This window comes from Podarcis tiliguerta, assembly GCF_965153285.1.
Source record: "Podarcis tiliguerta genome assembly, chromosome: 4".
In the NCBI taxonomy this organism is placed as follows: Eukaryota; Metazoa; Chordata; class Lepidosauria; order Squamata; family Lacertidae; genus Podarcis; species Podarcis tiliguerta.
The window spans coordinates 1,816,345-1,831,531 of record NC_139537.1 but is presented as its reverse complement, the minus strand read 5'-3'; the positions used below and the strand labels follow the sequence as shown (position 1 = coordinate 1,831,531).

Sequence of the window (15,187 nt, the reverse complement as noted above, 5' to 3'; positions counted from 1 at the left end):
TGGATACTCCCAAGGGGCTCCAAACAGGATGGAGAACATCCCATAATGCTCTATTGTTGGCCCATTCATTGTCTGGGACGGCATCCATGGAATGAGATCTAACACCCTTCAAGTCTTTGTCATTCTCTTTGTAATATTTCTCACCATTCATTCTATGTTTTGAATCCTTATTTCTTTTCCAGGGAAAGGATCATTTTGCAGAAATGAACATGGATTCCTGTGAGGCAGAGAGGCCTCCGTTGGACACCAGAGAGAGGCCATTGGGTAAGGAGAAGGTGGTTTTTCTTTGTTTGGTCTCATTCTGTTGGTTTCCAACTTATCTGTGGGTTCTTTTCATCTTGTTTTGGGGGAGACAGTTGGGAACAAGGGTCCAGAAGAGGGGAGATGTATTTTTGCACAACTAACATATGAAATGGGCACAAACATCCGCATGCTCTCAGCAAGTAAGACTTTCTCAAAGGCCCATCTGTAGTTAGAGATGTCCTGTTTCCCCTGTGAGAGAAGCAGGCAATCCTGTTTATCTTTTTTTCTTTTGCAGGTGACAGAATGATGCTAGCAAGACCTCCTGATCCATCTTTTCATGGGGGCAGAAGGGAAGAAGCAGCTGTGGAACCAGATCAGGTCAGGGGAAGCTGCCTTGTGGGGACAGAGGCCAAGAGATGGAGCAATGTCATGGACTGGTTGGGTACAGAGGAATGGTGGGAGGAAGCAGCCGGGGAACCAGGAAGGGAGGACGTCTCAGAGTCCAAGGAGTGGAAGTGGAGGAAGGATGAGCAGTCAGAGGAGGAAGAGAGAGAAGCCTGGGAAGAGGAGGTGTCAGAATCTGAAGGGGAAACAGGGCTTAGAGACTCTGTGGCAGAATGCGGTGCAGAATCAGAGGCAGAAGAGGAAGGAGGCAAGTGAGAGGAGGGAGGTCGAGAAACTGAGGTGAGTCAGGAGAAGGAGGAGCCACTGGGGGCTCCCTCTCCTTCTGCCAGAAGCCACCCTCCCTGCTTGTCTCTCAGAGCCAGGAGACCAAAATAGGCTTATTTTAATTGTAGATTGATCACTGAATGCTAAAATTCGAGAGCCAGTGTGGTGTAGTGGTTAAGAGCGGTAGTCACGTAATCTGGGTAACCGGGTTCGCGTCTCCGCTCCTCCACATGCAGCTGCTGGGTGACCTTGGGCCAGTCACAGTCTCTCAGCCCCACTCACCTCACAGAGTGTTTGTTGTGGGGGAGGAAGGGAAAGGAGAATGTTAGCCGCTTTGAGACTCCTTAAAGGGAGTGAAAGGCGGGATATCAAATCCAAACTCTTCTTCTTCTTCTTCTTCTAAAATTGTTTTCTAAGGAGTGGACAAATGAGAACAAATAATGGCCTGGATTCACCTAACCAGCCCCATCGGATGAAAAATGGGGCCTGCCCCCCATTCCTCCCCCTCTCCATGCTCCCAGGAACCCCTTGAATTTGGTTTTACAGCATTGGGAGGGAACTCCCTAGAACAGCACATGAGGAGAGGAGAAAGTGGATCCTTCCATCTGGTAAACTGGAATCCCTGCATAGGCAGAATGATTTGAAAACCACATGTGGAGTACCACCTATTTGCACAAAGATGAATACCCATAATTAAAATGCAGAATAAAATAAGCACCCATAATTAAAATGTGCAGCAAAGCAATCCTATTGAAACAACACCCCAATTAACAGGAAGGAAGCAACAGAGCATTGTGGAGCAGGTCATATTTCTGCTGTCTCAGAGGAGGACATTTCCCTTTTTCTTTTAGGGTCCAGTGTGCTTTGAAGATGTCGCTGTTCGTTTCACGGACGAGGAGTGGGCGTTGCTGGATCCTGACCAGAGAGCTCTGCATAAGGACGTCATGGAGGAGAATCGGGGGATCGTGGCCTCTCTTGGTAAGGCTCCCTGTGAGATCATCGTATCTGCCTGGAAATTAAAAAAATACATCTATGGACCAACCTCATTTATTTTCACAGAGCTCAATAGTGGCCCCTACAACACCTGGGAACCTAACACCCCCACAATAAACAGTAACTTACAGTTTTTTCTTTGAAGAATCTTCCTCAAATTATTCCTTTTTCTACCACGATTGGGCTGGTCTGAGCTGCCCAGGCTATCTTAAATGTCAGCTTCAGAATTGTTAGGAAAGATAAGTAGCTTCAGGTTTGGGCTATTCCCAGGCCATTCCAGCAGTGAAATATCATTATCTTGAAAGCATCTTTTGCACACAGCAGCAACATGACATAGAGCTGAATCCTGTTGAAATAATACATAAAAATAAAAATATATATAAATGCTTCAGTATCTGGGAAAATATCACCTGCGGAACACTTCAGTTTGGGCTCAAGTATTTTGTTTATGCATTTTGGAGCATTTATATTCCCATTAATGATGCAAATTCTGCCCACACCTTTTGCTGCCATAGAACCCCAGATCATCACACTGTCTGGGTGTTTCACGATCAGTGTAATGCAGGTAGGATGTAAATCTTATCTTATTCTTCTCCTCGCATATTTCATGCCATCACTACCAAGCAAGGAGATTTGGGTCTCACTGTTCCATTGTTCTGCTATCCAGTAAACATGGGTATAATCTTTTCAACCTTTGCTTGAGAGATAACAATGGCTTTTTGTTAGAATTCTAACATTTAGACCAGTCCTTGCACTCAACTTCACATTACATTGCACCATGTCATCTTGTATACACCCAGATGATTTTCTTCTGTCACGTGGGCACAGTCTCTCCACTCGTCCATCGTCACTTGCTGTTGTACACCTTTTCCTGCCTTTACCAGTCTGATTTTGGAGTGAGTGAGTCTCTTTATACCTCTTCAAAAATATAGAAAGCCCAGTTTTGGTGTAGTTTTTCCCAATCTTTCATCTAATTTCTTCATAACTGTAGCCTTGTTCACTTAATAGTACAATTTTACATCACTTTCTGGGTGATTAGTCAACTCTTTGTGCCATTTCTTTAATTTGATTATGTTTTTCAACCTCACTAAATGACCAACTTGATAGCAATCACACAAGACACTGACAAAAGTCAACCTAAGCAAGTTGTGCTTCCCTTTTCTGGTTATTTGGCTATAAGGTTTGATAAAATATAGGGAATTGAACAAACGTTGTTGGATTGCATTCTTGATTACACTCTTGATCAAATTATCTTTCCATTGATATATAAATTTATAATATTACTCCAAAAGAAGAACTACACTTTTTCCCAAAAGTCTTCCACAATTTTAACCACTACTTTATATCAAACAAAGCAACATTCAACAACTCACCCAACTCCCTTCAGTTCTTCTCTATTTGTTCCTAAGGCTCTAATCCCTTTTTGTCTCCATTGCAGATTGTGATGAATCAGAAATTGAGAACAAAGGTGACAACGAAAAAATTCCCAGGGAGGAGAAGCCATGTAAAAATTTGGAGTGTGGAGAAAGCTGCAGTCAAAACTCCCATTCCACTTCCCATCAACAAAATATCATTGGAAAGAAAGTCTATCAGTGCATAGAATGTGGAAAGAGCTTCAGTCAGAGCTCCAGTCTCACTTCCCATCAAAGAATTCATACAGGTGAGAAACCCTATCAGTGTGTGGAATGTGGAAAGAGCTTCAGTCAGAGCTCCTCTCTCACTTCCCATCAAAGAATTCATACAGGGGAGAAACCCTATCAGTGTGTGGAATGTGGAAAGAGCTTCAGGAAGAGCTCCTCTCTCACTTCCCATCAAAGAATTCATACAGGGGAGAAACCCTATCAGTGTGTGGAATGTGGAAAGAGCTTCAGGAACAGCTCCCATCTCACTTCCCATCAAAGAATACATACAGGGGAGAAACCCTATCAGTGCGTGGAATGTGGAAAGAGCTTCAGTCAGATCACCAATCTCACTTCCCATCAAAGAATACATACAGGGGAGAAACCCTATCAGTGTGTGGAATGTGGAAAGAGCTTCAGTCAGAGCTCCATTCTCACTTCCCATCAAAGAATACATACAGGGGGGAAACCCTATCAGTGTGTGGAATGTGGAAAGAGCTTCAGGAAGAGCTCCTCTCTCACTTCCCATCAAGGAATACATACAGGGGAGAAACCCTATCAGTGTGTGGAATGTGGAAAGAGCTTCAGTAAGAGCTGCAATCTCACTTCCCATCAAAGAATTCATACAGGGGAGAAACCCTATCAGTGTGTGGAATGTGGAAAGAGCTTCAGTCAGAGCTCCATTCTCACTTCCCATCAAAGAATTCATACAGGGGAGAAACCCTATCAGTGTGTGGAATGTGGAAAGAGCTTCAGGAAGAGCTCCCATCTAACTTCCCATCAAAGAATTCATACAGGGGAGAAACCCTATCAGTGTGTGGAATGTGGAAAGAGCTTCACTGTTAGCTCTAAACTCACTTCCCACCAAAGAATGCATACAAAGGTCGGAAAAACCATTATACAGCTTTAGGAGCCTGGCAAATCCACACCGTTTTAACCTGGCCTTTTTCTTAATGACATCTAATGATATTTTAACGTGATGTTTTGTGTTTTTATGTTGTGTTTTTCTGTTCTAAGCATCCTGAGACGTGTGGGTGTAGGGAATACAGCCACTCTTAAATTCCTAGGGGTCTTTGCCCCCCCCATAAAATATTTGAGAAGGCCACCCCCCAGGTTTTCTTTGTGTGTTTTTTTTCAAATGCAACCTTTTTTTCTTTCGCAATTTGCCATACAATTTCGCTTTCAATTTGCCCTTTTAAGAAATTTTAAAAACTGCACAAAGGTCATGAGAAAAACAAAATACAAGAAAATACAAACGTGGACGGGTCCCATCTTTGCGGGCCAAACGCAAAAGTTGCTTTAAAGGAGGCTTCCCCAACGTTGGGTCCCAAGCAGCTCCCGGGACTACAGTTTCCATCATCCCTCCCCATTGGTCCTGCTAGCTAGGGATGATGGGAGTTGTAGTCCAAAAACAGCTGGAGACCCAAGTTTGCTTTAAAGGGAAAGTGGGCTGGCCCTGTGACACCCTCTGCTGGCCAAAAGCACTGCCCCAGAATCTGAACCACCCCCAGTACTGCTAATTAGAATTTATAGAGCGCAAAACTGAAATTTGATCGGCACTTCAACCTCTAGGGAGCTTTTAGGTGCTTTCTGCACCACCTAGAGTACCCACAGAATTGTGTCTTCTATTTTTTTATTTTTTTAATAATATTTATTGAACTTTTAAGAATTACATAGAAAAGAGAAAAAAGGAAAATAGAGAAAAGAAAGGAGGTAAGAAAAAGAAAGAAAGATAGAAAGATACAAAATTACATAATAAAGAGCAAAAACAAAATCACAATACATCAAATACATCAAAACACAAAAAACACCAACACAATTTAAAACAAAAAAAAGAAAAACTCCTCGGATCTTTAACCTTATCTTTCATTGACTTATTTCCTCGACATCCTCACACCTCCCATTTTTGTATTCCAGTTAATAATTAAATCAGCAAATCCTTTCCGTCTTTCACTGCTTTCTATCGTTTAGTTGTCTTAATTTATTTTAACCTTATCTTACCATCAAAATCTTAAAATTTACCTATACTTAAATCCTTATCATATTTCTAATAAAGTCATATAATTTCATTCCACCATTTCCCAACATTCCTTAATTATGCTATATTTCTCTAAAAATTTTCCCAATCTTCTTCCACCGCCTCTTCTCCCTGGTCTCGGATTTTGTCAGTTTTTTCTATCAGTTCCATATAGTCCATCTGCCTGGTGCTCTTCTATCCGAGGTTCTTAACTCTTCTCCCTGTCCTGTCTGCAGATTTCTTTTGATGCCAAAGATTAGGTCCCAAAGGGTTTCCATCTTAGCAGCTCCTTGATTCCGTCTCAGTAAGTTTGCCCATACTCCATATTCGAAGCTGTAGTCCAAAAGATGTTCCAGGACATACTCCAAAGACCCTTTGAGGCTAATGGGCTCCGCATCTCCAATCTCTCCCTCAGTGCCTCCCTCCATAGGGAAATCTGCCCAACTTCCCTTCTTCGGTCCAAGCGGGGCACTGTCTCCAAATCTGACTCTCAAGCTCCATCACCTCTGACTTCAGCTTATGTCCATCAAATTGTTTCTGTGGGGCCAAAACCTCCACTTGATTTTCTTGAGATACAGAAGCAGTTTGTTCCATCATCTTCTCCAGAACTTGCCATTTCAAAGTGGGTTCCTGAGTCGCATCCCGAGTAATTCCTGTAAAAATGTTCACTTTTTGTTCCAAATCAGTTATATTTTGTCCCAAAGTGTCAATTTTCTTTACCGTCAAGTCCATCTTCTCATGTAGTTGTTCCAACAGAGCACTTATTTTGTAAAATGTATTCACTAGAACTTCTTGTTTTGCCATTCTTATCCAAGGTCTTTTCCAAGGTCACTTATTTCACACAGTCCTTAGTTCTTAGTGGAAAATTCCTTGATTCCACTTCGCTGTTACAACAGTTTCAAAGGCTCCCTCTATAGGAAACAATTTCTATTTGTATCTGGAGCTTCCGGGTTGAGCGCCAGCGATGATGGCGGCCCCCTGCTGAGCACTGGAGGGGGAGCTCTGAAAAAAACAGGGTTCTACCGCTACGGCGACGTGGTGAACCCCTGAAAACGTAGGCGGAGGAAGCCTACGTCCGTGGGACTCGGCGGGCACCAACAGCGATCCCCTAAAACGTTTCTGGGGCTCAGGAAGAGCTCCGGAGTGTGGAGGGGGTAACGCGGTGCTGAGAGTCAATCGCTTCTTTTTCGGAGAGACGTCGCACAGCCGTGATCGTAGGAGCGCTCAACTTTTTCTTGGGACAAATTGGATTATAAAAGAACTTTCCGTGAGTAGGAGAATTACAAATTTTAAAAGGAAAAGAAACAAATTAAGGAACTTTTGGATTTGGCAAAGTTAAAAAAGCAAGTTAAATTAGAACCCAAGCGGTAAGGTTTAACCAGGAAGCCAGCCTTCCGCTCTGTATATAGCTGGAAACAAAGACTTTTGCGTGCCAAACCTTTAAAAGTGCTTTTGAAGAAACAGAATCTGGCATTCTGATAAGGATTTTTCCCCCCCAAGTGGCAGGGAAAAGGGGGGGAAGGACTGGAAACTATATTGCCTGCGTAAGAAAGAGCTGACTGTGGGGGAACCACCGCCCGGCGCGCCCGGAACCACCGCGCAGCGCGCCCGGCTCTGATCTGTCAGTCTGAAAATACAGGGTAAAGGAGGGACTGCGGAGAGAGACTCTGAGATTTTAAGCTCTGCAAACTGGATTATACTGTTAAAAGCTGTGACTGTTTAAGTCTTGTTACTGGGAGGAATTAGCTGCAAAGTTGCTGGGAAGGAGAAGAAGACAGGAGACATTGTTCCCAGGGGTTATTGTATCCCCCTGGTGGACATAAGGACTGTTACAAAGACTGATACAAAGAAACAGAAAGCAACTGGGAATTTTCCACTGTTTGGTTTTAAAATCTGACAGCTTGCTGCAGCTGGGAAAGTGACTGGGGACTTTCCACTGTTTTGACTTCAAGTCTGACAGCTAGCCTCAGCTGGGAGTGACCTTGAAATAAGTTGGTGTGGTATGGCAAGTGATAAGGGAAAACTAGACCAGCTGCAGGAGAAGACTACAAGATCTGGGAAAACCTTTTACTCAGGAAGAAGAGCCTCTATACCAGACCCAATTGGAGGTGCATCTGTACAACCTAAACCAAAAGCTATGTCTTCAACCGAGGACCTTTTTAATACAGGATTTGCAAAAATTCAAGAATCATTAAATAAATTGACAGAGGAGGTTGTAGAAACAAACAAAAAGGTGTCAGAGACATCTTCTAAAATAGATCAAAATACAGCTTGTATTAAACAAAATATGAATTCAGCAATTATTGCAGGAATCATCAAAAACAAGAAAAATTGCAGAAGAAGCAAAAGCAGCTGCAGAGGCCATAGAAGAAAAAATACCACCCATCAACAGGCAACTTGAGGACTATAGAACAAGATTTTCCATGCTTGAATTAAAAGATAAACAAACGAATCTCAGGATCAGATCCTTGCCAGAAATTGAGAAAGAAGGTCTTAAGGAATTTCTTGCACAGGAATTTGCAGATTTCTGGAAACTGGATCTGGATAAAGAAGAAATTAAAATAGTAAGTGCTTTCCGACTGGGTAAAACAAGCAGGAGAATCAAGACAAGAGACTGTTTGGTCACCTTTGGATCTAAAGAGGAGAGAGATAAAATTTTGGGACTACATTTCCAAAGGCCTTTGGAAGTTGGTGAATCAAGAGTGGAATTGTTCAGGGACATCCCCAAACATCTCTTAGACCTCAGATCTAGCTACAGAGACTTGGTCACACAGCTGAGAAAGAACAACATCATCTTTAGGTGGGAGTTCCCTGAAGGGCTTTCGTTTAGTATAAAAGGAAGGAAAATAAAAATAAAATCAGTGGAAGATAAAGACAGATTTTTAAAGGACTACGAGGAGGACTTACAGAAGGAATCCTTTAAAGACCAAGACCCGTCCGATACACAAGAGAGAAAAAGGAGAGATATAGCTAAAGCAATCTTGGATTTGGACAAGACGACACCACCGGGACCAGAAGAGAAAGAAGACACATTGGGAGCCACTGGAGGAATATAGCAGACTAATTACAAGATGTCTCTGCAACTATTAAGCTGGAACTGCAACGGTCTAAACGTGGTTTCTAAGAGAAAATCAATTTTTCACATTTTAAAAAAAGAACAATTGGACTTGATTTGTTTACAGGAAACACATGTAACTAGGCTCCATAGAAAAATTCTAATTAATAAAAGACTAGGTCAAGAGTTTATTTCATCGGACAAAGTTAAAAAAAGAGGAGTGGTGGTATATGCAAAAGAGAGCCTAGCACCAAAATTAATTTTTAAAGATGAACAAGGAAGATATTTGGCAATTGAAATTCAACACCATGGACAGAAATATCTGATTGTTGGCGTATACGCACCGAACGAAGGAAAATCGGAATTTTTCAAAAAGTTGCATGAGACATTGATGGACTATCTGGAGTACAATGTGATCTTGATGGGAGATATGAATGGAGTTGTTTCTACAAATATGGACAAGGCACAACGGCAGGTAGTCACCAAAGATGGGAGACTACCAAAAACCTTTTTTGAACTGACTGATAACCTGGACTTGGTGGATATCTGGAGAACCAAAAATCCTTTAGAAAGAGAAGGAACCTTCTTCTCTGAAGCCAAAAAGACATGGACAAGAATCGACCAAATCTGGATCACAAGAGGACTGGCACCAAAGACAAAAAAAGTAGAAATCTGCCCAAAGACTTACTCCGACCATAATGCTGTAAAGATGGTAATGAACTTACAACCAACTGGTTCTTTCAGATGGAGGATGAATGACTCTCTGTTTAGAGATGAGGAAATAACCAAGAAGGCCCAGAAAACTCTGAAAGACTATTTTGAGATAAATTTAAACACTACGGTGGAAAAAAGAACTGTATGGGACGCAAGTAAAGCTGTTATGAGAGGATTTTTGATACAACAGAACGCACTCAAGAAGAGATTACAACAGGAAAAAAGAGAAAAGATATTGGAAAAGATTAAGGAAGGTGAAAAAAGACTGAGATCAAATCCAAAATCACAACAAATCTTGAGAGAGATAAAGTTATATCAAGTACAATACATGCAAATGATAAATCAAGAGATTGAATGGAAGGTCAGACAAATGAGACAAAGAGCTTTCGAATCAGCAAACAAATGTGGAAAGTTATTGGCATGGCAAATAAAGAAGAGACAGAAAATGAATACAATAACAAATTTAGAAGAGGAAGGAAGAATTATTCAGAACCCAGTGGAAATTAGGAGTGCCTTTCATAGATACTTTAAACAGCTTTATTCACAACAACCACAGAAGGAAGCAGATATGGAGGAATTCTTGAAAGAAAATGGGCTATCGGAAATATCTCAAGAAAGTAAATTTAAATTGAGCTGCAGGATAACAGAACAAGAGGTAGAGAGCGCCATCCAAAATATGAAACTTGGCAAGTCCCCAGGACCTGATGGGTTGACGGCAAGATATTATAAATCAATGAAAGACTGGCTAATTCAACCCTTGAAGGATATATGTAATGACATATTACAGGGGAAAAGGACACCAGAAACATGGAAAGAAGCTTTTGTGACTCTCATACCAAAGACAGAATCGGAAAAACACCAACTTAAGAACTATCGGCCTATATCATTACTTAATGTGGATTATAAAATTTTTGCTGACATTTTGGCTAGAAGATTAAAGAGGGTTTTAGTGGAGGAGATTCACAAGGACCAAGCAGGCTTTCTCCCAGGAAGGCACCTATCTGATAATGTAAGGAATATAATTGACATTTTGGAACTTTTACAGGAAAGAATAAACACAAAAGCAGCTTTGGTATTTGTGGACGCGGAGAAAGCCTTTGATAACATTTCTTGGGGTTTTATGAAAAAGAATCTCCATAGTATGGGGGTAGGCCAAGAGTTCGAAAATGGTATAGGTGCAATCTACTCTGAACAAAAAGCAAAATTAATTGTTAACAATGTTTTGACTGAAGAGTTCAGAATAGAAAAAGGAACACGACAAGGTTGTCCTATTTCCCCTCTGCTTTTTATATCAGTCCTGGAGGTGTTGCTGAATATGATTAGAAAGGACCAGATGGTAAGAGGGATACAGGTTGGAGTTAAACAATTTAAATTAAGAGCATTTGCAGATGACTTGGTTTTGACATTGCAGGAGCCAGAGTCCAGTGTGAAGAGGGTTTTAGAACTGATTCAAGAGTTTGGTCGATTAGCAGGTTTTAAACTCAACAAAACAAAAACTAAGGTTTTGACAAAGAATCTAACAGAAAAAGAGAAAGAAAGGTTTCAGAATGAGACAGGTTTGACAGTGGTGAAAAAAGTGAAATATCTGGGAATTATTATGACTTCAAAAAATGGGAACTTATATAAGGATAACTACGAAAAATGTTGGATGGAGATAAAAAAAGATCTAGATATATGGTCTAATTTAAAACTCTCACTGTTAGGTCGTATTGCTGTGATAAAGATGAATGTATTGCCAAAAATGTTATTTTTGTTCCAGACACTGCAGATTATTGATAAAATGGACTGTTTCAAGAAGTGGCAGAAAGATATATCCAGATTTGTCTGGCAGGGCAAAAAGCCAAGAATAAAATTTAAAATACTAACAGATGCAAAGGAAAGAGGAGGCTTTGCCCTGCCAGACTTGAAACTTTACTATGAAGCAGCAGCTTTTTGCTGGCTGAAAGAATGGCTACTTCTTGAAAATACAGATATACTGGATTTAGAAAGATTCAATAATGCGTTTGGGTGGCATGCTTACTTATGGTATGACAAGGTTAAAGTTCACAGAATGTTTAAGATTCACATTGTCAGGAAAGCATTGTTTAATGTATGGATTAGATATAAGGATTTCTTTGAAAACAAGACTCCAAGGTGGTTATCTCTGATGGAAGCAAAAGCAGTCAAAAAACTCAATATGGAGGCCAATTGGCCAAAATATTGGGAGATACTAGAACAAGATGGAGATAAATTGAAACTGCAGAGTTTTGACAAATTAAAAAGTAAAGTCCGTGATTGGCTCCATTATCATCAGATAATGGAGGCATATAAATTGGACAGAAAAATTGGCTTCCAGGTGGAAAAATCAAAATTGGAAACAGAATTGCTAGAACCCAAAACTAAGATATTGTCAAGAATGTATAATCTGCTGCTGAAATGGAATACACAGGATGAGGAAGTGAAATCAGTAATGATTAAATGGGCACAAGATGTGGGTCACAACATAATGCTAGCCGACTGGGAACGGTTATGGACCACTGGGTTAAAGTTTACGGCATGTAATGCCCTAAGAGAAAAGATTATGAAAATGATATACAGATGGTACATAACACCAGTCAAACTAGCAAAAATTTACCATATGCCCGATAACAAATGTTGGAAATGTAAAGAAACTGAAGGTACCTTTTTTCACCTCTGGTGGACATGCCCAAGGATTAAGACCTTTTGGGAGATGATCTATAATGAACTGAAGAAAGTATTTAAATACACATTCCCGAAGAAACCGGAGGCCTTTCTCCTGGGCATGGTCAATCAAGAGGTACGTATGAAAGACAGGATATTTTTTATGTACGCCACAACAGCAGCAAGAATACTTATTGCAAAGTATTGGAAGACACAAGAATTACCCACGCTGGAGGAATGGCAGATGAAAGTCATGGACTATATGGAATCCGCAGAAATGACTGGCAGAATCAGAGACCAGGGAGAAGAGACGGTGGAGGAAGATTGGAAGAAATTTAAAGACTATTTACAGAAACACTACAAGATTAATGAATGTTAAAATAACATCAGATTGAATGTATAAGGTTATTGGAGTAAAATTTTAAGGATCAGAAGACCCAACATCTTAAGTTCTAAGCATTGAATAAGCTATATTAAGACATTCAAATCAGAAAGGAGGTTAATTATGACAGAGGGAAGGGATTTGTTGTTTAATTGTATGAATTGGAATACAGGGAAGGGAGACTCGGGGAAGTCAGAGAAACAAGTTAATGCAAGATCAATATGAAGATAAGATTGTTTTTATTTCTGTTGTTTGTAGTATGTTATGTTTGTGTAATTCTGTATGTTTTTGGTGTATTGTTTGTTGCTTTTGTTTTGCTTTGTTGTCTTTTATGCAAAATCGAATAAAATATTTATAAAAAAAATAAAAAACAAAAAACAATTTCTATTTGTATCTGTCCTTATAAATCCAAGTCCAATAACAAAGTTACCATTCAACTTTCAGTTACTTTTCTCCTTTTTAAGTGCAGAGGAAACAATGAAAAGGATATATATCTCTTATTCAACTGTCCATCAGGATGTATTCCATTCCCAGTAAATAATTTTCTCAAATCGTTGATCTTATTGACAGCCCGATCCCAGGCTCGAAACAGTGGTGAATTATCTCGTCTCGCTCACTTTCCTGCAGGTTTAAACAATCCATAAAAAATTCCCCCCTCTTCTGCTTCCAAGGGGGGTTCGATGTCTTAAATGATGAAAGTTTAATGTTTTACAAAATACTTTTCCCAGGCTTTAGCTTGCGACGTCTTTGCTTTGATCTGTTTACAAAACGGAAGGCGGACTTCCTGTTTAGACCTTCCCATTTCAATGCCAAATTACGATGTTTAAAAAATCCAATTTTCTCTTTTACTTACAAGTGGTTATTTAGAGTCCGAATGTCCACAGGAAAAGTCGACGCTTTCTGGCAACAGCAATGCAGCTTCACTCCTTGAAAGAAGTGGTTGATTCGATGTTCCGTGCCACTCACCCCACGTCGCTCCGGATCCCCGAAACCGGGTTTCCCCACGAGTAGGGGAGGCGCAAAAGGTACCGGCCGAATCCCAAGTCCAAGGGCTTCATCCGCCCGTGGTTTTTAGCAGGTCTCCGCCTCACCGTGGCGGTCAGACCCTAATTTTCAAGGAGCGGATTCCTCCCGATCAGAGGAAATCCGTCATTGCCAGAGGCGCCAACCCGGAAGTAGACTTGTGTCTTCTACTGGCAACACACATAGGAGAACAAATGAAAGACAAACACAAGGGGCAGGAAAAAACCTGGAAAGGGCCATACCAAATTGACATCTGGTGTGAAGAGGTCACTTTCCCCACTGCTGAACAATGCCACAGGTAGAGGAGATGGAATGCTAGAAGTGTTCTCCAGGGCAAGGGGAGCTGCTTGGAAATTGAACTATGGGCTCAAAATATTACTTTTTTAAAAAGTCACTGCCATTATAGGCATTGCCATTCAAATGGCATGCATGCATCATGTGATTGATTGTGCAAGGCCCCCCACCAATATTTTATTCAATTCAGCACCACTGGGTTGGGTGGTTTCCCAGTTAAAAAAACACATAAATTGCCTCCCTTTGCACATGTTCCATAGAATCATAGAGTTGGAAGAGACCACAAGGGCCATCGAGTCCAACCCCCTGCCAAGCAGGAAACACCATCAGAGCCCACCTGACATATGGTTGTCAAGCCTCCGCTTAAAGACCTCCAAAGAAGGAGACTCCACCACACTCCTTGGCAGCAAATTCCACTGTCGAACAGCTCTTACTGTCAGGAAGTTCTTCCTAATGTTTAGGTGGAATCTTCTTTCTTGTAGTTTGGATCCATTGCTCCGTTTCCGCTTCTCTGGAGCAGCAGAAAACAACCTTTCTCCCTCCTCTATGTGACATCCTTTTATATATTTGAACATGGCTATCATATCACCCCTTAACCTCCTCTTCTCCAGGCTAAACATGCCCAGCTCCCTTAGCCGTTCCTCATAAGGCATCGTTTCCAGGCCTTTGACCATTTTGGTTGCCCTCCTCTGGACACGTTCCAGTTTGTCAGTGTCCTTCTTGAACTGTGGTGCCCAGAACTGGACCCAGTACTCCAGGTGAGGTCTGACCAGAGCAGAATACAGTGGCACTATTACTTCCCTTGATCTAGATGCTATACTCCTATTGATGCAGCCCAGCATTGCATTGGCTTTTTTAGCTGCCGTGTCACACTGTTGGCTCATGTCAAGTTTGTGGTCAACCAAGACTCCTAGATCCTTTTCACATGTACTGCTCTCAAGCCAGGTGTCACCCATCTTGTATTTGTGTCTCTCTCTCTTTTTTTTCTTTTTTCTTTTTTCTGCCCAAGTGCAATACTTTACATTTCTCCCTGTTAAAATTCATCTTGTTTGTTTTGGCCCAGTTCTCTAATCTGTCAAGGTCGTTTTGAAGTGTGATCCTCCTGTCCTCTGGGGTGTTAGCCACCCCTCCCAGTTTGGTGTCATCTGCAAATTTGATCAGGATTCCAGCTTGTCAATATCCTCATTTATGCTTTTTAAAATTTATTTGCCCTTCATCTGAAGATTTTACAATATAAACATACAGGATGAAAGCATGGCTTTCTCAAAAACAAGCCAAGCCAGAGAAATCTCTCCTTTTCTTTTCTTTTTTGGATGGAGTTGCGAACTTTGTTGATCAGGGGACTGCTGTGGAAATAGTGCATCTTGATTTCAGTAAGGCTTTTGAGAAAGTCCTCTGTGATATTTATGTGAGGAAGCTGGTAAAATGAGGCTGAATGAGGTAGCTGTTAGGTTGATTTGACTGACCGAACCCAAAGAGGACTCCTTCATGGTTCCTCCTCATCCTGGGGAAAAGTG

At 41.1% G+C, this 15,187-nt stretch overlaps 2 protein-coding genes across 7 annotated transcripts in view; both read left to right on the top strand.

The window, feature by feature from the left end:
- Positions 1 to 15,187, top strand: part of LOC310675570 (uncharacterized protein) — a 68,733-nt gene that overhangs the window by 2,437 nt on the left and 51,109 nt on the right. The window lies entirely within an intron of this gene.
- LOC310675486 (uncharacterized protein) overlaps positions 1 to 15,187 on the top strand; it is a 448,115-nt gene that overhangs the window by 404,791 nt on the left and 28,137 nt on the right. For 2 of the 6 annotated variants that reach the window (XM_083436143.1, XM_083436142.1), the window contains exons 3-5: positions 183 to 264; positions 539 to 621; positions 1,764 to 1,890. The exons of 2 other annotated variants lie outside the window; for them this stretch is intronic. In XM_083436143.1, the coding sequence (XP_083292269.1) occupies positions 183 to 264; positions 539 to 621; positions 1,764 to 1,890 (292 nt within the window). The remainder of the gene's footprint in view (positions 1 to 182; positions 265 to 538; positions 622 to 1,763; positions 1,891 to 15,187) is intronic. 2 more of the 6 variants (XM_083436144.1, XM_083436147.1) reach the window with 2 other exon arrangements.